General features: G+C 52.1%; 1 protein-coding gene and 1 non-coding gene across 3 annotated transcripts in view; one reads left to right on the forward strand and one right to left on the reverse strand.

Annotated features, from left to right (window-relative positions):
* Positions 1 to 23,750, forward strand: part of Rab11fip4 (RAB11 family interacting protein 4) — a 113,675-nt gene that overhangs the window by 22,247 nt on the left and 67,678 nt on the right. For both annotated transcript variants that reach the window (XM_042282477.2, XM_042282478.2), the window contains exons 2-3: positions 6,900 to 6,987; positions 8,365 to 8,453. In XM_042282477.2, the coding sequence (XP_042138411.2) occupies positions 6,900 to 6,987; positions 8,365 to 8,453 (177 nt within the window). The remainder of the gene's footprint in view (positions 1 to 6,899; positions 6,988 to 8,364; positions 8,454 to 23,750) is intronic.
* On the reverse strand, positions 22,889 to 22,995 carry LOC121831855 (U6 spliceosomal RNA). Its single transcript, XR_006075458.1, has one exon. It is a non-coding gene; the product is annotated as a U6 spliceosomal RNA (small nuclear RNA).

Here is a 23,750-nt window from a genome sequence, read left to right on the forward strand (position 1 = left end):
GAGGAGACTCCTCCTCGGGGAGATTGATGGCGGAGTTATAAAACGGTCTACCTCTGCCAGTTCCTCCAGGATGTGTTACTCTCCATCTCTCTCAAGTATTCTTTGCTCCTGACGCATCCTCGCCTAGCATGTCTATAATGTTCATTATTTGCTGATCCTCACCCTGGCCCTGGGAATCAGCACTATAGACGGTTAGAAATGGGCTTAGAGGGCTAATATGGCTGTTGACACACAGTTGTCATGCTCTCGGTGTTCGTGGCATGTAGCAGGCTTTGGAATCAGTGATTAGGACCTGACAGCGGGATGACTGGACTCTTCAACCTGGCTTGGGGCGTAGGGACCGGCAGAACTTTCTTTGGAAACTCTTCCCTCGCTCTGTCTGCACCTGGCTTTGCTGAAACTCTTGCCCAGCCCCCCTCCCTCCTTCCCTCCCTGAGAATTAATGGAGAGAGTGGTCAGTGGCTGCCTGCACCCTTTGTCTCCTGGACTCTAGAACACAGGCCTCATTGTGTGCCTGACACCAGGCAGCTGGGCTGCTTGGGAAAGTGGATAAACAAGCAGCTGGGGCCCGAGGCCCCTGAGGAGGGCCGCAGCCCTCTGGGTGGGTGGTAGGAGGAGAGACTGGCCTGTAGGGAGAGCCAGGCCAGGGGTGTTGAGAGTGTGGCCTCCTCTACCTCCTCTCATGATGGAGGAGGCCAGGGCAGGAGAGAGGAAGGACCAGCTGTTTCTCTACACCAGTGGTTTTCAACCTTCCTCACGCTGTGACCCCCCCAACCATAAAAGGGTTTTCATGGCTACTTCATAACTGTCACGTTGCTACTGTTATGAGGCGCAATGTAAATATTTTTAGAGATAGAGGTTTGTCAGGTGGGTCACGACCTACATGTTGAGAACCACTGCTCAGAGGAAGAGGAGGTGCCAGACACCTAGAAGGTCATTCTGTGGGATAAAGCACGCAGCCAGCCTGCTGGCCAGTGCGATCCTCAGACCCTGGGTAACCTTGACCTTCTCCTCCTGAGTGCTGAGGTTACAAGGGGCCACCACTTCCAGTTCATGCAGAGGGTCTAACTCAGAGCTTCCCATCTTAGCTGTATCTCCAGCTTCCGGCCTCAGATCTCGGGGACAACCGGTCCTGTTTAGCTTCAGCCATCCCAGGCCACCCGCCCCTGCTGGATCCCCCCTCTCCCTGTCCCCTTTGCTGTACCTACTTCCCCTCGGCCAGCTGGCCCCCAGCACCCTGTACCACTGGTCCAGGGACTGGTGCTGCCCCATTCTGTGTTCGGTACCTGAGTCCTCAGACCTCCATTCTGACTGCTCCCCTACTCCCAAAGCGTTTCTGAGGACAGAATCATTAGGGTCAGCAGCTGCATGAGCCATCTCTCTAGCCCTTACTTTCTTTAAAAAATTATGTGCATAGGTGTGTTACCTGCATGTATGTCTATATACCACTTTCCTGTTGTCTGTGGAGGCCCGAAGACACAGTTAGATCCCCTGGAACTGGAGTTACAGATGGGTCAGCCCCTGTATGGGTGCTGGGATTGAACCCAGGTCACCTGGTAAGGCAACCAGTGCTCTTAATCACGGAACCATCTCTCTAGCCCTATTTATTTTTATTGTGTGTGTACCGGTGTTTAACCTGTGTGTATATGTGTGCACCATTTATATCCAGTACCTGTGGAAGCCAGAAAAAGATGGCAGATCCCTTGCAACTGGAGTTACAGATGTTTGTGACCTGCCATATGGGTGCTGGGAATTGAACCCTGTTCCTCTGGATGAGCAGCCAGTTCTTAATCAGTGAGTCCCCTCTCCAGCCTAAAAAAAAGTGTGTGTGTGTGTGTGTGTGTGTGTGTGTGTGTGTGTGTGTGTGAGAGAGAGAGAGAGAGAGAGAGAGAGAGAGAGAGAGAGAGAGAGAGAATGGTGTGGGTTTGTTTTTAATTAGGAAATTAGTCCAGTTAGGTGGAAGCCTGGCATCCCCACTCGTCCTCTAAGCAGCTGTTCTAACTTAGCCAGTTCAGGCCTCAGAGCCTTTGCCAGGCTCTTCAGGGCCCAAAGGATGCACGCCGGGGCTGGGCCGCTCCACTCCCCGGTCAGCAGCTCAGTGCTGAACTGACCAGCTCGCTACCCCTGCAGCTCAGGGCGGGGCTCAGGACTTCAGCCTCGCTCTAAGGGTCTTCATCCACTCCCGAGCTCTGCCTTCTCAGTGTCCCGCCCTGTCCAGTTCCCAGGGCCTCCTTTTCCTACTCCCCCCCCCCACGACTATCTATCTATCCCTCACTGCTCTACCACGCCATGCTCACATACTGTGTGGCTGCTGCTGTCACCTGAGTTTGCCTTGTGGGAAAGACGAACTAGCAAGACAGACAGACAGACAGAGAGAGAGAGAGAGAGAGAGAGAGAGAGAGAGAGAGAGAGAGAGAGAGAGAGAGAGAGAGGAGAGAGAAAGAAACAACTAGGGCGTCTTCCTCACTTTGTGTCTCGGACAGGACCTTCCCCAGCTTTGCATCAGGAAGAGGGCTCCTTTAGAACCCTCTCTCTTCACATCTGCGGCACAGGAAATAGGAAAAGTAAAGATACCACCACCACCACCACCACCACCACCACCCCCGCACATGCAAGCTTCTCTTTTCCCTCAGTTCACCTCGTACAGTCCCATCTCCCTAAGTCCTCCATGCTGTGCTCCGCAGTGGAGAGATGGAATTTGGGATGCCTGCTCTGGCTCACCCAGAGCTGGGCGTCTTCCCTTGGTTGATTTTATTTGTTTGGGGGGGGGGGGTTGCTTTGAGACAGGTCTCTCTGTGTGGACTAGGCTGGGCTGGAGGTCACGGCGCATACCACCACGCCCTTCTTCCTCCAACTTTAATGTGGGCATCCCTGTAACAGATTTGAAGTCTGCAGTCTGTCTGGGATGCTGGTTGGCAACCTTTCTTTCAGCGGTAATTTTTTCTTTAATATTCAAATTCTTAAGCAAGGGTTCCCTGTACTGGTGCCAGTTTTTCTAGTCAAAATTTCTTTGCTTTGTTCTTTCTCTAGTTGGAGCAAGCCCTTGAACTTATAAGTAATTATAATTATTTCAGTAGCAATAATTACTGGGGGTCGCCTGGGCTCAGCTGCCTCCTCATGGCTGTATGTCCTTACCCCGGAATGCCTGAGCCTTGCATATTTCCTCATCTATGAAATGGGAACAAGAATTCTGTTTGGGATCCAGAGGCCTGGGAGGCTGAAACCACTCTGTCTAGAGAGTGACGGAACAGTGCCCGGCACAAAGGCAGTTGCTCCTTGGCACTTGCTCTGGTAGGAATGGCTAATATTTATTCAGCGCCTGGAGGTGCTGAGAGCCACAGCTAAGCCTGCTTATCTCCTTGTTCAAAGAGGCGGCTGAGACCTCCAGGAGCAAGGCTGCTTAGCCTTCGCCACCGCCTTGCCAGGCCTGCATGGGGGAGGTGTGGGAGGCCAGCCAGGGTCAGGAGGAGATCTTGCTGGTAAGCAGACCACAGTGTGGCTCACAGCTTCACAGCATCCTTCCATCAGAAAGAGGTGACTGTGGGGGATGAATGGAGAAACTCAGCCTGAAGAGAGGAGCAATAGAAAGGGGTGGGGGTGGGGGGAAGCCTGGTAACTGGATGGTTCCCAGTACGAAAGACCCGCAGTTCTCTGCCAGCAGAGGCACCAGTTCCCCTGGCAGCCAGCTGCTGGTCCAGCTGTGCGCACTCAGCTGTCCCTGTCATCCCTGCCAGGCCTGGAGCTTGCTTTCTCCTCCCGTGGGAGCCAGAGGCGCCCAGGACTGTGTGACATCCACACCCGCTGGGTATCCGTGTCATCTGCTGTACTCCCTGCCAGGAGGGAGCCCCCTCCCCTCCCTGGGACTTGGCTCCCTCGCCAGGTCAGCAGACACAGCCCCAGATGCAGTGCAGATTACCAGTGTCAAAATCGGGCGTGCACCCACCCCCCAGGTCCGCTCCCCTTTCTGTGTGTTTTTAGGGTTTTGTGTGTTTGGGTTTTGCTGGCTTTGTTTGTATTCTGAGACAGGGTCTCTTTGGTAGCCTAGGCTGACTTCAAATACAGCACCTTTCTCTTCCTTGACCATCTTAGGGAGAGAGGCCAGGGCTTGCACATGCCATGCCCACACAGTGACACCCCCAGCCGAGAGCTGTCTTCATAGGCAGAGTTAGGGGAATTGGATCAGTACTTGACACACACAGGCCGGGGAGAGCCTGGCTCTGGCCCAGCAGAGGCCACACACCTTGCATAGGGCAGAGTAGCAGTAGATTTCAGCTGCTGATACTCTAGGGTCAGGAAGACCTGGTTCAGTAGCTGCCACTGCTGGTGGCTGCCTAAGGGGCTTGATTTATCTGATCCTCAATGTCCTCAACCGTAGCGTGGGGACTGTCATAGCAGCTACTGTTTCAGTGGCTCACGGGGAGCCCTCGTGGGCCTAGCAAGGATTTTTCACCCCTTTCTACACAACGCTGCTAGAGTCTCATTTAAAAAGCCATTGTAACCACTGTTGTGGTCTTTATGGATGCTAACTGCATGTGATATAAAAATTTACTGATTATACTGTCTCCACAACGCTGTCTTATAGTATACGTGGCCACTTCCCTAGGACTGCCATCCTTGAGAGCTTCTTGGGAGTAGCTGTAGAGAAGGGAGTCATAGAAATTGTGAGCTCCTAACTGTAGCCTGGAATATATCCATAGATTCTCAACCTGTGGGTCCCGACCCCTTTGGGGGAGTCAAAAGACCCTTTCACAGGGGTGCATATCAGATATTTACATTATGCTTCACAACAGTAGCAAAATGGCAGCTACAAAGTAGCAACAGAAATAATTTTATGGTTCCACAGCTTGAGGAACTGTATTAAAGGGTCACAGTCTTAGAACGGTCGAGAACCACTGCCGTGGACTATCTGGTGGTTCTTAGACCCTCACATCTATCTGTCTGTCCTCAGACACCCCCCAGCCCCCACCTCTGTACTAGCTTTCTCTGGAATTCAGAGGATGGATAGCCTGGCCCAGTGATGTCTCCAGACCCAGGGGCTTAAAGACTCCCAGTCCCCTGGATTACAGAACCCTGCTGTGCCTCATAGCATGTGAGGCTGGGGCTCCCCTTCAGCCACTGAGCACTCTGGAGTAAGTAAGTGCCTTGGGCTTGTTCCCAAAATAATTAAGGCAGAGCCCCTGACCTTGGGGAGGGCTGTAGGGGTAAGGTCCTAGAGGCTGGGAGGGGGGAGGCGGGGGCCAGGGTGTCCCAGGCCCTCCTTACATTCTCGGGCTCTCTGTATGGCGGGGAGGGTGGCAGGAGGAGAGGAGGAGGGTGGCCAGCTGGAGCTGTGGGGAGCGCCCCCACAGCCTGCAGGTGGCACCTGGGCAGCGTTATTCTCAGAAGCCATGTCATTGCCTGGCAATGTCAGTGGCTTCCGTGGTAGTGGGGGTGGGGTCGGGCTGACAGCTGTAATGTGGGGGTGCTCTGGCCAGGCCTGAGCTGGCAAAAAGCCTCTTCCCTCTTCCGTGGAATTCTACAGCCCCATGGAGACTGAGGGGAAGGGGCTGGGACTTCCTCAGCCACGGGTAGCGCACAGGGCTATGGGTCTCTCTGGACCTCTGCGACAGCATCCTACCCTTAGAGTTGGGGATGCCTGGATCCGAGGGATGGTCCACTGGGTACCAGGTTCAGAAACATCTTAGGACATTGCATAGCCTCTGGGTTGGTTATCCCCCAGTCTCAGACTCCGCAGAGTGGAAAAGCAAGGCTAGCTGGAATAGAGTGCACACAGCCCCAATGCTCGGGGATGGAGAGGTAGCTGTGGTAGGAGCTGGGCTCACTGAAGCCCACTGGGCCCCGTCCCTGATTCTGGACTAACTACGGGGACCCGGGCTTCAGATGCCTGCTGCAGCTGCCATGCTGTGGATGGGCGGGAGGACAGTCTGTGAGTCTTCCCACCTGCCTGTGCTTTGCCACAGGTGACAAGCAGAGTGGGCTGGAGGACAGGCCTGCCTGCGATGGTGCCAACCCCACAACAGTAACAGGTCCCTGTCCTGCATGCCACGTCTGTGTTCCCAGCACGCTCTCATACCATCACCTGCAGCACAGCCAGAGGGAATTCCAGAAAGAACTTTGTCCTTGTTTTGTGAACCTTTTCCCGAGGAAGATAGACATAAACACCTGTTCTGCATGGTGTGGGTCACCAGGGAGCCACCGAGTTTATTGGGCTTACCTACAAAGCATGGGTAACCCCAGAGCCACCGCATCACCAAGAGCCTCACCCTGCCATGGATGATGGTTTCCGAAGATGATGATGACTAGGGGAATGTTGCCTAATGGGGTGCATGAGTGTGGGTGTGTATCCATGTGACCATGTGTAACTAGCTAGCTACCACCATCAACATTAGTCAAGTATCAGACAAATAGGAGGCACGCAGTGATCAGTTGTTTAATGAATGAGTAAATGGCTGAATGAGTGTTTTGGAAAGCTGTTACCAAGGTACAAGCTAATTCTGAAAAAAAAAAAAAAAAAAAAAAAGGTCAAGAAGCTGAACTTCATAGGCTGGAGACCTAGCTCTGGGATAATTCAGTTCTAAGCTAGCCTGGGCTACATAGCCAGACCCTGTCTACAAAATAGACAAACAGTGACCTGGTAGCAGAGTGCTGTCTTTGGAGCAGGTCTGGAGAAGCCTGTGGGACCACACCCTACACGGATGAGGCCCTCTTTACTTTTTCTTACTTGAATCTTAAACAGAGGAGAATAACATGATCCCAGGCGAAAAGACCAAGTTGGTAACACTGGTGTCCCTTTGGCTTAATTGTCGAGATCCACCCCCCTCCGCTCCACCTTCTGCCCCAGTGTCCTGGACTTTGGGGTGTCCAGGGTGCTTCACGCCTGTCCTCTTTCCTCCCCAAAGGTGGAAAAACTTGTGAAGTGTTTGGATCCCAATGACCTGGGCAGAATCAACTTCAAGGATTTTTGCCGAGGAGTGTTCGCCATGAAAGGTGAGGTCCTCTTCGGGGTCCTATCTGGCTAGGAGGCCAGCACATGGGGGTCCCAGAGCCCAGGTGGGTCCCAGAAATGGGCTCTGTTCCTAGTGACCCATGCGGGCTGAAGGGAAAGGTCTTGGGCGTGGGTAGTGCATGGCGCCATGGCTCTCTCTCTCTGAACCCCCGCCACAGGTCCCCATCACCAGGGGCAGGTCGGCCTTTCTGCCCTTCTGGAGAACTGTTCTTCTCGGCTTTTCTCCTCTTGACACCCTCTCCTGCTGGCATGGCTGTGCTCCAGAGGAGTTTCCCCAACTTCCCACTCCAGGGGGAGGGCTGGGGTCTGCTCAGTCAGTGGTCCAGAGCTTGCCTAACTAGTGCAAAGCTCTGGGCTCCCCAGCCAGCAATGGGAGGGGAAAAATAGTCAAATGAATCCAGGTCTGGCCACAGCTGGGTGGAGCTGGCTGCCATGTCTCTCTTCTCTTAGGGGCCCCTTATTTATTAACTGCCCTCTTTCCTCTTAACCTTTCCTAATTCCTTCCTTCTCCCATTCCTTTTTTTTTTTTTTTCCTTTTCAAAATTCCAAGGTCAGTTTTGAGAAACTCGTAGAAATCAGAATTTTGGTACTCAACCTTCCCTCACACTCCCTCCAGCCCCTGAGCGGCCAGGAGGACTTCTGAGGCCTCCCCCTGGCCCCCGGGAGAACTTGCAGCTCCTTCCAGAGAAATCCTGTCACCTGTGAAGGCAGCCAGGCTCTCCCTTCTGTGGTGAGGTCTGGGCGAGCACATCCCTGCAGCGTCCTCGGAGTTCCAGGAAGTAGGAAAGGAGCAAGAATTCTGAAGCAGAAGCGAGAGGGGAACAGAGTTCGCTGGGGAAACTGAGGCAGCACAGAAAGCCTACTAAGATTTCTACAGAGATTTGTTTGGTTCTGTGGACCGGCTCAGACCACTCCTGCCCTGTGCTGGGCCCCTGGTCCACCTGTGTGACGGGCTCAGCAGGGTGTAAGAGCCTGCCGACCTCCTAAGGGAGGCCCTGTCTAGAGTTTCGGGGCGGGGGAGTCGGTAGGGAATGTGGCAGGTAGCCCCTGTATGCAGAGGGGAGTACTTCCCAGCCTAGGTGCTCCCCTGCACTCGGCCTGCTTCTGCATTTGTGTCTCCTCTCTGTGTCCCCACCGGGATTAGTCCCACAGAAGAAGTCCCTCATCAGGTGCCTTCCCGACGCCTTGTGTCGTTCTGCAAACCAGCCCCGCATAGCTGGGAGTCTCCTCCCCTGACACCGTGTTGGAGACGTGGGCCACCTGTGTCCTCCATCAGTTCCTCCCAAGGCCCATTAGTGAGAAGATCAGCCATGCGGGCTGAGGCTCATACCACTCACGGTCTGTCTGTCTGTCCACAGGGTGCGAGGAGCTACTGAAGGACGTGCTGTCAGTGGAGAGCGTGGGGACCCTGCCATGTTCCCCAGAGATCCCGGACTGTGTGGAGCAGGTAAGGGCCGTGGATGGCCTCCGTGCCTCCTGCGCTTGGCTATCTATCCTTCTTGCCATTGGCACCGGGGCTTGGCTGTGCGGCATCTCCAAGGACTGGGACTTCCCCCGATGGCCCTCTGGCATCAAAGTCAAAAACCCACATTGGGAGAGCTGGGTACATGCCTCTAATCCTAGCCCTTAGGAGGCTGAGGCAGGGAGATTGCTACAGGTTTGAGGCTAGCCTGGGCTACATAGCAAGACTGTCTCAAACTAAAACGAGAAAAGAGACATCACTTTGGGACAGGCACAGTGCAGCCCTTAGGGAGGCATGGAGGAATAGGAACCGGGCCACGCAGTATCTTCCTCCATCTTACCGGTGTTGCTGAGGAGAAACTGAGTCACTGAACTGTTTTTGCAAACACAGCTTTGTAAAATGCACTGTCTGTGGTCTCCAGGGAACCTTCCTGCTGGAGGAGGCCTGTTTTGGTTCCTCACCCAAGTCAGCCCCAAAACCTGTCTGGCTCTGGGTTAGTACTTCATCCTGAGGCCACTCCCCCTGGAAAATGAAAGAAGCCTAGACCACACTAGCTGATGACCAGGACCTCTGGATGCTTCGGGTGGTGGAGTCCAAGTGAGCTTCGGTGGGCAGGACTTGGGGGATGGGGACCTGTAAGGGGTCCCACAATGCTGAGGGTGGCCAAGCGGACTGCTGGAGAAGGCCAAGGCACTGTCAAGACAAAAGTATAAATAATCTAACGATCAATCGTGATGATCAGGCTGGGGTGTAGCCTGGTGGTAATTGTTTACCTAGATTATCATGATTGATCCTGTCAGCCTCACCAGATTGAGAAGCACCTAGATAAGGAAGGGCCATGTCAGGGTGTGTGTATGTATGGGGCGTGTGTTGGTTTTAAATACATGGCTCTGGTTACCGTGGGAAAAGGTCACGAGGCACGACAAAACCCAGTATCAGAGCTTAATTAGGAGGAGGTTGGGGGGGGGGGGTACGGGACAGAAGAGAGTGACCAGGCCTGTGAAGGACATGTGCAGGAGAAGGGAGAGATGGGGGAGGAGGAGAGAGCAGAAGAGAGAGGAGGAGTCTGTGACCGGCTTTTTAAGGATTCTCCTGCACATGCTCCTTTGGGTTTACAGAGCTACGCCACAGATGCACAGATTGCGTGACCACGCTGTGCACATTACGTAATCATGCAGCGCACGGATGATGTAAGACCCCTTGCTTAGCTTCTGAACTGCACATGTGTGGCCATATAGCTGGAGGAGTGGCAGAACCCTAACAGGGTGGTGTTTCCAGAGAGTGTTAACTAAAAGGAGCTCTGCCCTGGATAAATGGGCAACACCATCCCACAGGCTGGAATTGAAGGACAGGGAGGGGAAAGCAGACAGACCAGGTTCCCACCCCGCACACACCTTTCCCCATCCCTGCAGGCTTCCTGGCCTTCATGAGGCTTGCAGCCTCTGCCACACTTTCCTGCTACCACATTGCTCTGTCTTACCTCAGGCTCCAAACAATGGATCCCAGGGAGGCTCCGAAACCATGAGCCAAAATAAGTCCTTCCTTCCTCTCTCCCTCCCTCCCTCCCTTTCTTTCTTGATTTTCTTAGGCCTCTGCCACAGAGACAGCAGGTCTAACACACAGGTCCAGGGCAGGAACAGTAGTTTGTAAGGTGGGAACTGCTACGGGTCTGGGGTTGTTCAGAGATTCACCAATCTGACCATGAATAAATTTTAATACGTAAGAGGCTTTACTAAACACTGACTAGGACCATGGATACTGGCCAGGTCCATACCTGAGACTCATGCTCAGAGTATGGCCCTGAATTACATTGGACAGAGGCTTATCAAGGCAAACCCGGAGACTACATACTTCCTGCCTTCATCCAATCAGGGGCAAGCATGCATCCTGACATACTTCCTGCCTATGCACCTCCCTCCTTCGTGGGATCAAGCACACATCCTGTGCAGTTGGGGCAACTAAGCTTCCGTACAGAAGTGAAAGCACCGGCTTGTTGTCTTACATGAACAGCCCCCAGGGTTCCAGGAAGTTATCCTTCCCTGGGCAAGTGGGCTTACAGGTTAGAGGCTTTAAAGTTTTATAGATCTCTTAAGCACGTGTAGTGTTAGGTATCACAGGAACAAGGAAACTGAATAGTAGGGACAAAAAGCTGATTGGCCAGCCTCAGACCGCTGTTTTGAAAGGGTTAAGGGAGCAGGGGATTTCCTTATTGTGCCAGCTAAAACTCTCCTGGTTTCTGGGGAGGCCACATCAGAGCTTAGTCTCAGTTTTAATGGCATGAAACATCATCACAAACCAGGCTCTTTAGATCCGGTCTGCTTAGCGCAGAGGCCTGGTCACACACACCAGGGGCCACCTGTAAATTTTATTTAACAGTTTGCAGGTGGCAGAGACTAAAGCCACAGCCTGTGTGGGGCCAGGGTAGGGGTCAGGTGTCCAGACTGTGCTCAACATGAGACCCCCTTCGAAGTGGGCCAGGATAACTGGGGCTCCTGTGTAAGCTGAGGGTTCCAGGTCTGTCTTACTGGGCCCAGTGCATGGGAGTGGATGTATTTAGGGCCAGTGGAACCAGATCTGGGAGGGAGAACCCCCAGCATGGCAGACACTAAGTGACCCGGGAGTCCTTTGGGGTCCAGCCTTTGTGGAGGGTGCAGGAGTGAGTAGGCTGTACCATCATTTAAAATGGGGCCCATGCCTCAGTCTGGCCACTGGCCAGCCATGCAGCCTCAGCAAGTTCCCCTCAACATATCAGAGCCGCAGCTTCCTTGGCTGTGAAGCAAGACTTGCTCAACCAGTCTAGGTCTGACTTAACCTCTGCCCCCAACCCCCAAGCCTCTTCTTCATCCCTTTTACCCCTGGGTTCCGATGTTTCAAAAGCGTGTCAAAACGGAGCATGTGCTGAGACATTGGGAAACAGAGCACTGAGGCCCGGGCTCCCCAGGCGCAGGGGCATGCTCCCGTGGCTCCAGCTGCTTTTGTGGCACCCATGCTGTCACGACCAAGGCCAGAAAAGATGGCACATTTAGTAAAGAGAAACAGGGTTGGGGGTCCTGACCCCCCAAGAAGGAATGTTTTTGTAAAGCGGTGTATTGTTGTTGTTTTCCAAAATCCAGAGGTTCCAGGGAGGTAGAAAGAGGGAGGTCAGACATCACAGCCACCCCCCACTCTTTCCCGTGGGATTGTGTAATGTGAGTGTGTTTGGGGCTCTTCTGGGGAACCCCCTTTCTGTCCTCCACACGGCTCTGGGGCTAACAAGTGGCTCAGCTGGCCAGAGCACCCAGCTGAGGTGGTGGACATGGTAGGTGACCTGGTTTGTTCTGCTGAACCAGACAGGATGGTGGACCTGGGCCAGCTCCTTCCTGTGGGCTCCTGAGTGTCCAAACCAGCCAGATGGGGCAAAACCAGAGCTCTTCGGAGGCAGGATCTTCAGAGGGGGTCATTTAGAGGCAAACCAGCACCTTGCTGTACCCCAGCTGTCCCCTAGGGGTCAGCCTGAGGCTAAGACCAAGAAGCTAGCGGATTCTGGTTCCCCTGGATTTCCAGTGTGTCCCTGGGGAATACAGATCTGAGCAGTGTGGCTTGGGGAGGTAGAGGATGGTACATGGCTGGGTGTCAGGACTGCAGCCGAGCACCCTTAGTAGAGGGAGGTGAATCCTTTAGGGTGTGGACGTCACTTTCAGCATCGTGGCTTGGAGTCACCTTGAGTCAGTAAAATGCTTTCCCGTTGGCTGTGCGGTAGGCCTCTGCCATGCCCTTCTTCCAGGACCCTTGGAGCCCCAGATGCCGGGCACCACCCTGGGTCTTTGAGCTGGGCAAGTGCATTCTGGATGTTTCTCTAGGCATGCTTGTGCAGCAGTGGAGTCTGACTGCAGAAGACTGTCCTCAGAGCCTGTCCCACCTGTCAGGGAAAGGGTCACTGAGTGCCGCCAATCATGCTGTTGCACGTGTTTCTCAATTCAGGGAATGCCGGTCTGGTGGGAGGGTGCCCAGAGGTGTCCGGGGATGGTGTCTCCCGGACAAGTCCCTCCCGAGCCCAGTCTGCTCCAAGGGTCTGCCTTTTGTGGAGCCCCCATTCCATGTGGTGAGGGGAGCTGGGGAGACATGGGCCCACAGGTATCAAAGTAAGAGGATGCTGGCCAGGGGCTGCCATCGCCCCTTGGCAGGCAGTGAAGCAAAACCTAGCTTAGCACTGAGATGCAGATTAATAGGGAACCCATCAAGCAGAAGGGTGTCAGGCCACCAGCTCCTCCTGTGCCAATGGCAGGATCTGGTGTTACCGTTCACCTGAGCCCAGGCCAGCAAGTCACCCCTGGTGCCCTCATAGGCTGCAGCCTCCAGTACTCTGCTCCCCACAACCCTCTTCTATCATAGCCACCGCCAGCCACCACCTCCTGGTTCCCTGCTGTTCTCTCTCCAGAACCCCAGGCCACAGCTGCAGCATGTGGCCCCCCTCACATGGGATGAAATGATACCTCTGGTCCCACCTGCTTCTCACTATGGTGTGTCTCACACCCAAAACTGGTGGTGCCAACCCTCTCCTCTTTAATTTTGTTGTGTGAATGTGTGTGTGCTTGGTGGAGGACAGAGGACAGTGTTTGCTTCGATCACTGTTATCCCTTTGAGGCAGGGTCATTCTCTGAAAAGAGCTGGAGTTTCCTGTCTCTGTTTCCCCCAGTGCTGGGGTCACGGGTGTGGCTGGGATTATGTCCAATTTGTTATATGGGTGCTGGGGTCACAGGTGTGGGTGGGATTATGCCCCATTTATTACATGGATGTTGGGATCACAGGTGTGGCTGGGATTATGTCCAATTTGTTATATGGGTGCTATGGTCACCAGTGTGGGTGGGATTATGCCCGTTTTGTTAAATGGGTGCTGGGGTCACAGGTGTGGTTAGATTTATGCCCCATTTATTTCGTGGGTGCCGGGATCTGAGAGCTGAACTTCAGACCTCATGCTCGCGCAGTCAGCACCCCAGACCACTGACCCATCTCTCCAGCCTCCATCTCCTTACTTCCTGGGGAGGTTGTGTTCTGTCGCACCTCCAGACCTTTGTGAGGTTTGCCTTTCTTCTGGGCCATCTCTTCTGCGCACTGCCACAGGCTGCCTGGTATTTGTGTTTTAAAACTTCCTCAGCATCCCTTTCTCCAGGTGCCCTCTGCTCCATCCGGAAGGAGGATCTGCACTGGGCTCCCTGGGGACCTGGGCCGGTGGCAGTCACCGCCTCAGTCTTACTCTTCAAGTGGTTCCGTGTGCACTGTGGGTGACAGCGATGCCAGAGTAGCAGGGCGAGACCTGGATCCTCCAGTGTTTCTCTAAGCATCTAGAAGATTAGATAACTAGAAACGGAATCATTATAGCAAAGAATGTGCAGAATTTTTTGCTATTGTTTCTTTGAGACAAGGTCTCACTCTGTGGCTTTAGCTATTTTCAAACTCAGTATGAAGCCCAGGCTGGCCTGGCATTCACTGCGTAGCCCAGTCTGGCCTTGAAATAACAGTGATTCTTCTGCCTCAACCTCCCAGTCCTGGGATTATAGACTTGAGCCACCAATCCAACTTAAAATAGATGTGTAAGGCTGGAGAGGTGGCTCAGTGGTTAACAGCACTGGCTGCTTTTTCAGAGGACCGGAATTGGGTTCCCAGCCTCACATGACAGCTCACAACCATCTCTAACTCCAGTCCCAGGTGATCCAGTGCCCTCTTCTGACCTCTGTGGCCACTGCATACATGAGCTGCAGTACTGTCTTTCCGAAAAAGTATTCTTTGAACTTCAAAGTGCAGTCTGTCCTAAGTGGCCTTAAGAATATGCTTCCGGGTGGATGGGTGAAGGGATGTGGTCTGGGATGTTCAGGGTCTACGCTGAGGGATCTGAGGTGTTCCCAGGCTGGGCACAGGGCAGAAAGGCCTGTCCTGACAAGATGGGCTTTGGCAAAGTCTCCTCTGAACGGGAGTGGAAGGCATTTGGGGTCCGAGTCCTGTACCCCCTCCCGCCCGCCCCCCACCCCCATCTGCTTTGCTACTGTGTGCATTAGGGGAGGGAGGCTGTGTGAGCACAACCCTGCAAGGGCCTCAGGACGACCCATGGGGGTGTCCCCTCTTCTACCTGTGGGTCCTGGTGGTGGGACTCAGGGAGTCTTGGCCGCAGACGCTATCCACTGAGCTACCTCAGCAGCCCAAGAGAGAAGGATTTACTTATTTTTCTTTTGTATGTAGACGTGTTTGTCTGTGTGTGTATGCATGCGTGCTGCATATGTGCCTGGTACTGGCAGAGGATGTGTCAGATCTGGAGTTACAGACAGCTGTGAAGGCCATATAGGTGCTGGGAACTAAACTTGGGTCCTGTGAAGAGCAGTCAGTGCTCTTAACCACTGAGCCATTTCTCCAGCCCCAAGGGGAAAAAAATCTCTTAACTGCCAAAAATTGACACCAAGAAGTCACTTTTTTTTTTTTTTTGAAACAGAGTCTCACTATGTAGCTTTGGCTGGCCTGGAACTTGATATGTAGATCAGGCTGGCCTGGAACTCACAGAGATTCGCCTGCTTCCACCTCCAGATACTGGGATTAAAGGCGTGTGCCACCATGACCTGCCAACGTCCAACATTATTACAATCCAAAAGAAGGGTTCTAACTTCAGCCTCTCAATTTTGACTTGGAGAAACCAGCAACACCAGTGTCAACCGGTGGGGAGCTGGGGTGCCGGGGAGCTCAGGAGGCGGGGTGCCGGGGAGCTCAGGAGGTGGGGTGCCGGGGTGCCGGGGTGCTCAGGAGGCGGGGTGCTGGGGAGCTCAGGAGGCGGGGTGCTTGCTCACCAGGTAAAGGCACCCACCACCAAGCCCAACAACCAGAGTTAGAGTCCCAGGACCCACATGGTGGAGGGACAGAACTGACTCTGTCCCCAGATTTCCACACGTCCACTGTGGCCTAGGTGTAAAACACACACACACACACACACACACACACACACACACACACACACACACACACACACAATAAATAAATAAATAAATAAATAAATAAATAAATAAATGTAAAAACAGTAAAACCAGGGGGCTAGAGAGATGGCTCAGTGGTTAAGGTCTCCTCCTGCCCTTTTAGAGAGCTAGAGTTTGGTTCCCAGCCTCCATGTTGGGCAGCTCATAACTAACTGTAACTCCAGCACCAGGGGATCAAATGCCCTCTTCTGGCCTCCATGGGCACGTGTACAAACCCACACATATATACACATAAACAGAATAAAAATGAAATATTTTTGAAAAGGATCTAACGAAATCTTGAGCTTCTCAGAGAGGAATTTGGTGGGTATATCAGGTTACTTGATATTTGTATCCTTTGTAACGAACAGTTTGTACTTAGGGGACTCTTTCCTTAAAAAGCATCAGTGCGTATTTCAGCTTCTGCAGCCGTACAGACGCAGAGGCAGCTACCGTCAGCATCTTGCATTGCATGGTTAGGAAGCAAATGCTGGAGGTGTGGCTCCGTGGGAGAGCATGTGCTTAGCATATTCTAGGCCCTAGGTTCAAGATGGTTCCCAGCATCAAGCCACACCAGCAAAGAGCCCAATGAGAAGGCGGCAGTACTGGACACACCCGGGCTTGTTTCCGCGCCCTTACTCCTGAAGTCTGAGCTGTAGTATTTGCATAGCATCTGCATTGCTTTGGTTATCCCGAGGAGCGTGGGGGTGACAACAGGGACATCAGTGGATGTGCAAGGGCTGTATACAAATGCCATTTTAGACACTGCGCTTGAGCACTCATAGGTTTCGGTGTCCTTATTGGTCCTGGACTCAGTCCTCTGCAGATACCAAGGGTTGTTTCTAACTCACATCTGCTGTCATGGTTTAAAAATGGCCTTAGGGCTGGGTGTGGTCGTGCACACCTTTAGTTTCAGAGCTCTGGAGGTGGAGCAGGCTGATTGATCTCTGGTCCACCTGGTCTACATAGCCAAGCTAGCCAACGCTACATAGAGACTCTGTCTCTAAACAAACAAACAAATAAGTAAATAAATGAGTAAAGACACAGACATTAATCAAATAGAAGCAAGTGGACATAGTCGAATAAAACTTTATACAGTCAAGTCTTTGATCCACCTCCTACTCTCCCCTTTTCTGTATGTGCTATCCAGTTTTCTCAGCATCATAAACTGAAGTGACTATTATTCTCTTTCCACCTCTGTCTGGAGCGAGGTCGGCTGCCCATGTGTGGACCTGCCCTGGGCTCCCCGTTCGTTCTACTGCTCTGTCTGTTTTCACGCCAGGACCTTGCAGCTTTGTAGAACATTTGAGGACTGTGGGGAGAGAGACTTGGGTCTAAGTATGATTATTACATTGCTTCTGTTAGTCCTCAACATTATCTTAAAACGGGTGCGTCCACCACAGGGAATACTGAGCAATAATGAGTTGCCTTGGTGGTTCTGTTGAGGGGAGACAGGAGAGGGAGACTGCAGCAGCGGCGTGGTGACAGCAAGGTTGATCGAACCGAGCAAACAGCACTTGGATACAACACCGTCTTTGTATCATACAGTTGGTAAAATACAATCAATACGGTCTTCTTGGCTGCACTCATTAAAAACAAAAAATTACATAACTATTAAAAATTGTTGGAGGTGGCATCCCATGTGTGTGGTGTGGCATGAGAGGAGAGGATCTGTCCTCGATCGTTTCCACTTGGGTGTGTTCCCTGTCTTCATTTCTTTGTTCCCACAAATGTTCCCTCCAAAGACAAAAAACCCTGCTTTATCTACGGCTCGGAGCTTCCAGAAGAATATCTTTAGGAAGTAGTCGAGCTCTGAGCCTGACGGCTGGGCCGAGCAGTACAGGTAGAGGCCCCTTTCATTCACTCAGCCCAGCCCTCTGGGCTGCCCCCAGCCATCCAGCCCCTCACCTCCTGCTCCAACCATCCCCTGGGAAGTCTGAGCTGAGCTGGCCTGAGGTGGCCCAGGACAGCCCCACCCTGATGTTCGGGTGCATTTTTATGACTTAGACTATGGCAGGGCTCCATGACGCTGTAGAGAGTGGGCACATAGGTTCCATCTTTTCTGAGCCGGGTAGAGAGAAATGTTTTGGTTTTGTTAACCATTTACGTGTCCGCCATGTTGTCTCCCTTTAGCATGTGTTCTTTCTCAGACCATGCATACTCTGACCCCCTTTCTCCTGTGAACCTGCTCTCTCTCTCTTCCCTACCTCCCCTCATCAGTGAGCTCTGACACATGTGGGAAAGCATGTCGCACAGGCATGCACACATGCCAGAGGTTAGCTCTCAGAAACACCACATCACAGCCTGAACCAGTGTTCTCAGGCCTGGCTGCACACTGGAATCAGGAAGGAGCTGTCAAGAAAACACAGGTAACTGAGTCCTTCCTCATAGAGATTCTCATTTACTTAGTTACCTTCTCTCTCTCTCTCTCTCTCTCTCTCTCTCTCTCTCTCTCTCTCTCTCTCTCTCTCTCTCTCTCTCTCTCTCTCTCTCTCTCACAACTCCCCAGGTAATTCTAACAGAAATTCACTGTCTAAGCCAGTGTCCTCAAGCCTTGGGGCATGTTAGAATGACCTGGGAGCTTGTGAGAGTCCCCATACTCAGGCTGCGCCTCTGACCCAGGAGGCGACCTCTGTGTTTTGAAGTCCCCCAAGGCAATGGACTCTGCCCTCTGGCCAGTGCCTGTCAGTGCTTTCTCTGAGGATGGAAGAGGAGGCTGTGCTGAGAAGAGTCTTGTCCCTTGCGAATGGCTACGGCATGCTTCAGCTGTGTGCTCACCAGTTCCTTCCATTTCTATAGTCCTGTGGTTTGGTAGATATCCTCTGGCCACAGTTTGGGATTGTACCCTGGCCCAAAGCATTCGCAGTCCTATAGAACCAGTTGAATGGATTCTTAGCTCAGGAAGGAAGCATTCCTGGTGTGCAGTGAGCCATGCATTGGCTTTCCAGAGGACTTCAGGAGTCACAGGGATGCTGCGTTCTGACTTTAATTCAAAAAATTTTCAACTTTTTGAAGGATAATAAGAGCAAAAGAAATACATTTATTTAAACTCTGCAGTTAGCACATTGGTGTGTGTGTGTGTGTGTGTGTGTGTGTGTGTGGTGTTTATTGCTGGGAAATTTGTTTACCTGTTTTGGTGGGCCACATAAAAGTTGCAAACATAATGACATTTGATTCTAAAGTTTGTTATTTGTTTGAGACTGAGTCTCATATAGCCCAGGCTAGCCTCAATTCGCTATATAGAGGAGGGTGACTTTGAAATGTTGATCCTCCTGCCTCCTCCTCCTCCTGAGTGCTATGTACCACCTCACCTGGCCTTAATCCTTAAATTCTCGATGGTCCCCAAGTCCAAGGGTCTTCCCCCACATAACCACAGCAATCTTGTCACTTGCAGGAAATTTAGGATGAGTATGACATAATATCTACCATAATCTGTATTCATATTTCCCCATCTCTAGCTTCTAGTTCCAACCTCAGCCAGAAGCTCACAGTATTTCGAGCCGTCACATCCCTTTAGTGACCTTCAGCCTAGAATAGTTCCTGAGTCCATTCCCACCCTCCTTTGGGCCATGCGTTCTGAACTGTCTTTCTAGCAGGGCCATATCTCCTCCTCCTCTGAGCTGAGCTGGGAGTATTGTAGTAGGTCATAGAAAACTGTAAGACATGACTTGTCACAGGGACCTCCCTGTGTCTGGCGGCTTATCTGAGGTGTCATAGGACAGGATGCAAGTGCCCACCGCAGCATGGCGGATGGTGCCTTTGCAGACATGTGCCCGAGGGCGATCTCGTCAGTCTACTCCAGTCCTACACCCCAGGAATGGACCTCTTAGGTTCCCCATTTAACTGCTCAGATCAAAGGTCAGTTGTCATTAATCAACCCATCCTTGCTTTTCCCTTCCCTCTTTTTCTTCCTCTCTCTTCTGGAGTTCTGCAAAGGCCATGGATTTGTTCTAGAATATGTCTCCAGCCACCTGTGCCCTTCTCCCGACCTTTTCAGAGCCTGTAGCTGCCTTCCAACCCACATCTTGTTTGTTTGTTTTTGTTTTGTTTTGTTTTTCGAGACAGGGTTTCTCTGTGTAGTCTTGGTGCCTGTCCTGGATCTCGCTCTGTAGACCAGGCTGGCCTTGAACTCACAGAGATTCACCTGGCTCTAGGCGTGCGCCACCGCCACCTGGCCCAACCTACATCTTATACTCTCTTACCTTTCTGTGACAAATTTTCCATGCAACTACCAGAATTTTCTTCTAAGCCCTTAAGTCAGGACCTGGAAATGTGGAGGGGGACAGAAGCAGGAGGCCAGCTCCACTCTGCCCAAAGCAGCCTGAGGGGTTCCCTAATCTTTTAAGGGCCTCCGTTCAGGCCAAACTGGGATTTGTGGCTTTGACACAGAAACGAATGTCAGGATAAGCCCTATGAAACAGAGTTGATCTTTTTATTATACAACATTTTTAATACAGATTTTAACCATGAGGGTTATGAGGGGGGTTGGTTAGAAATAAGGATGGATGCACGGGTGTAAGGTTCTCTGAGGGACTCTTACTTCATAGTCTTTATATAGTCGTAGGTAGGACTTTGGTGGGGTGTGAGACTATTATCTCAACCTTCAAAAGGTTGCTAAGAAACCCAAATGAGATCACAGGATGGCTCCTGATGGACTCCCGATGGGATTGTAGTCAGTGGGGTCATAGAGATACAAGGAGGTAGCAAAGTTAACAGCCTTGAGATCCCCGGAAAACATCTGGGGGGAGGAGGGAGATCCTGCTCATGCTCACCCAGGCTTTGATGTTAATCCAAGAGTCATTGATGTTAGCATCAAAGGTCCATATACTGTGGGGCGTTTACCCACCACCCCCACAGCTTCCCAGAGTTTTCTTGAGTGCGAGCAGCAGGAAATATTAGATAGAAGGATTTATAGTGGAGAATGTTGCGGAGATAAACAGATAGAAAATAAAGGATAGCCTCGAGAGGGCCTGGAACCTATTCCAACGGGCCCGGACTGTCTCAGGTCCAGGGTTTTTATAGAGACGCCAAGGGGTGGAGCAAAAGACCTCCTCCCCCAGCACAGCCAAGTGCAGGCCATCTCAGACACCTGCACTCAGGCCCGTGGTCCTGATCATCCTCTATTCGGACCTGCTGGGTAAAGCCACGAGGAACCCCAGAACGGGCTCCCACAATATACGAAAGGGACAGTGACACTGTGCCAGCAACCCCACAGCAAATGTTAATTGTGGGGGGATTCTTGCCTCTCGATGGAGAGCCTTGAGCTAGGCTCCAGAGTGAGGGGCTCTTTAATCCCAGCACTTGGGAGGCAGAGGCAGGTGGATCTCTGTGAGTTCGAGGCCAGCCTGGTCTACAAAGTGAGTTCCAGGACAGGCGCAAAGCTACACAGAGAAACCCTGTCTCAAAAAAAAAAAAAAAAAAGACCTTCCCATGAGTCCGAGGCCAGATTCCCTACAAACACGGATCCTTCCACCTGCCTGGGAAATCAAAAGGGAAAGCCATGCTGGAAAGGCGTGATGCAGCCATACAGGGGCACAGCAGAGAACAAGCGCCCCCCCCCCCCCCCCCCCCGAGGATGCTACCCTGAGATGCAGGTTGACCTGGAGGAGGAAACTGGCCAGAGCAGGGGGTGTGCTAGTCTTGGTCCGACTGGCTCAGTTGGCCATCATCTCAGCTCTTGTACTGAGAGGTGGCTTCAGAGATCGTCCTGCTGTTGCTCCAGGGAGCAACTGGGTTCCCAGGAGATGGCTGTTCCCACTTAGAAGGGGAAGAGCAGTTTTAGTTTCCATCTGCTTGGAGGAGTGAGGCAGGCTCATCACAGATGATCAGTCCACTAGGCTTTTTCCAGAATCCAGATTTAGGGCAATGACTGGAGACTTCTAGTCGCTAGCTACTCTAGGGGTCTGGAAGAGGATGCGCAAACAGCCAAACTTCCCTGTTATTCTTATCTTGGAGCCTTGAGTCTCAAAGAGGGACAAGATAAGTTAGGTCAGGGCTTACTTAAGCTGACATCCTTGTGTCACTACTGTTTAGTCAGGCACTCTTGAGTCATTAACATGCTGATGGGTAGCAGAGGTCTGACCCAAAGTTTTAAGACCAAGGAGACAGACACAAAATAAAGCAGAGAGGCCAAACATGATCTTGCTGTTAATCTCATCTGGCCCCTACAGGCCCAAGTGAAGAGTGATACTCTTTGACAACACAGCCTCCAAGTCCCTGTTACAATCTCCCTGGGATAAAGTCCTCACCCCTACCTTCTCACCACATCCTATGAGGTTTCGCTCCTGCCTGAACCGTGGACCTGGTCCCTGCCGCCTCTCCCGGTTTTCACTGTCCCAGCCATTTTGGCCTTTTGGTCTTCCTCGGGGTCCTGCTTTGCCTTTTATTGCTGTGATAAAGACCATGACCAAAAGCAACTCAGGGAGAAAAGGGTCTGTTTCATCTTACAACTCACAGGTCACACTCCATCACTGAGAGAAGTCAGGGCAGGAACTCCAGGCAGGGACTGGACAGAAGCCATGGAGGAATGCTGCTTACCAATGTGCACGTTCAGATGATTCTCCTACCCAGAACTCTGTCCCTCTACCCTTTATAATCAGGTGCCAACACCAGTGCCACCTCCACAGAGAAGCCTTCCCTGCCCGTCCACACCCCGGTCACATCTATCACATTGTGTGCTCATTTCTCCAGTCTCTCTTGTCCACAACCAGGACCTCCCCTGGTTCCCTGAGTGTGTGCCTCCAACACCAGCACCCTGCCTCGTGCACAGCCGGCCATACTGGTGGGGTGGATGAAGGTCACCCCTGTGCCAGGGAGGGACTGGTTCCAACTAGAAACCCAGGAGCACCAAGAGACAAGCTCAACGATCTCAAAACGCACACCGCGCATTAGTGCTTGGGAAAGAAGTCATAAAGAGAGCTAGGGAGAGGCCCAGCGCCCCGCCAGCTACTCCCCTGGCTCAGACTTTGTCCTGCGCATGGATCCTCTCCTTTCTTGGTATCTCTAGTGACAGTGGCTGCACTGACCGAGCCTTACCTGGGCCTCAGTGACTTGGAGGCCTTCTCCCGGCCTCACCCTTAAATGCCGTAGACACTGCTGGAGGAATCCCTCCCCCCTGCTCTCTCCCTCCATCTGCCAGCATGTCATTTCCAGCCTGGCTGTCACTCTCACACGCAGTGAGGCCCTCCGGATGCCTGTCCCACATCTCTGCTGCTGTGACAGACAGCCCAGACTCTGCCAGGAACGGTGCTCAGCTTCTCGCCTCTGGGTCTGATCTGCTTTCTCTCTCTACCTCTCAGCAGACTCCTGGGCATAAACCAGGCTCTGTCACTGCTGGGCATTAGAAGGCGGTGCCTACCAGTCAGTTGACAGCCCTTGGTTTGGGGAAGCAGACAGATGTAGGCCTGTTTGACTGGCCTTGGCGGCTGAGTTCATTCATGTTTGCTGGTTTTATATATGGGATCCTTCACAAGTCTGCATGTCATCCTCGCACAGGGGCTGTGCTAATCTTCTCTGTATTTTTCCAGCTTTAGTCTATGTGCTGCTGAAGTGAGCATTTGTGTTAGTTTGTTTGCGATGGAGGTCTCCATGTTGTCCAGTCTGACTTCAGACTTCTGCCTTGGGCAATCCTCCTGCCTCAGCTTCCAGAGTAGCTGAGACTATAGGTATGTACCACCATGCTGGGTTCCGAATTGTGATTTTTTTTTTTTAAGAAAAATTATTTTTTAAAAAAGATTATTTATTCATTTATTTAGTTAGTTATTTTGTTTTTTGAGACAGGAGCTCCCTATTATGTAGCTCTGGCTGTCCTGGAATTCACTATGTAAACCAGACTGGCCTTGAACTCACAGAGATTCTAAGTTCCTCTGGAGTGCTGGGATTAAAGACAAGCACCACTATGTCCAGCCAATTTATTTATTTTTATTTTATGTGTATAAGTATTTTGCCTGCATTTATGTGTACCATGTGTGCAGTGCTCACAGAGGCCAGAAGAGGGCATTGGATCCCCTGGAACTGTAATCTCTTGACGGTTCTAAACTGCCATGTGGGTGCTGGGAATCCAACCCAGGTCCTCTGGAAGAGCAGCCAGTGCTCTTAACCACTGGAGCCATCTCTCTACCCATCTATCCTCCCCAAATTGTGAAACTAAACTTGAGAGCAAGGCTTTGGGCCTGAGGATGCTGGGTTTACCTCTTGATCCTGTCCAATACTAGTTGGGCTGAAAGCAAAACCCCCAACCTCCATCTGCATCCTTTGCTAACCGGGAGTGGTCACTGGTGTGTCCCTCCAGGAATACCTGCAGAGCACAGGG

Source organism: Peromyscus maniculatus, chromosome 8, assembly GCF_049852395.1.
Source record: "Peromyscus maniculatus bairdii isolate BWxNUB_F1_BW_parent chromosome 8, HU_Pman_BW_mat_3.1, whole genome shotgun sequence".
NCBI classification, from domain to species: domain Eukaryota; kingdom Metazoa; phylum Chordata; class Mammalia; order Rodentia; family Cricetidae; genus Peromyscus; species Peromyscus maniculatus.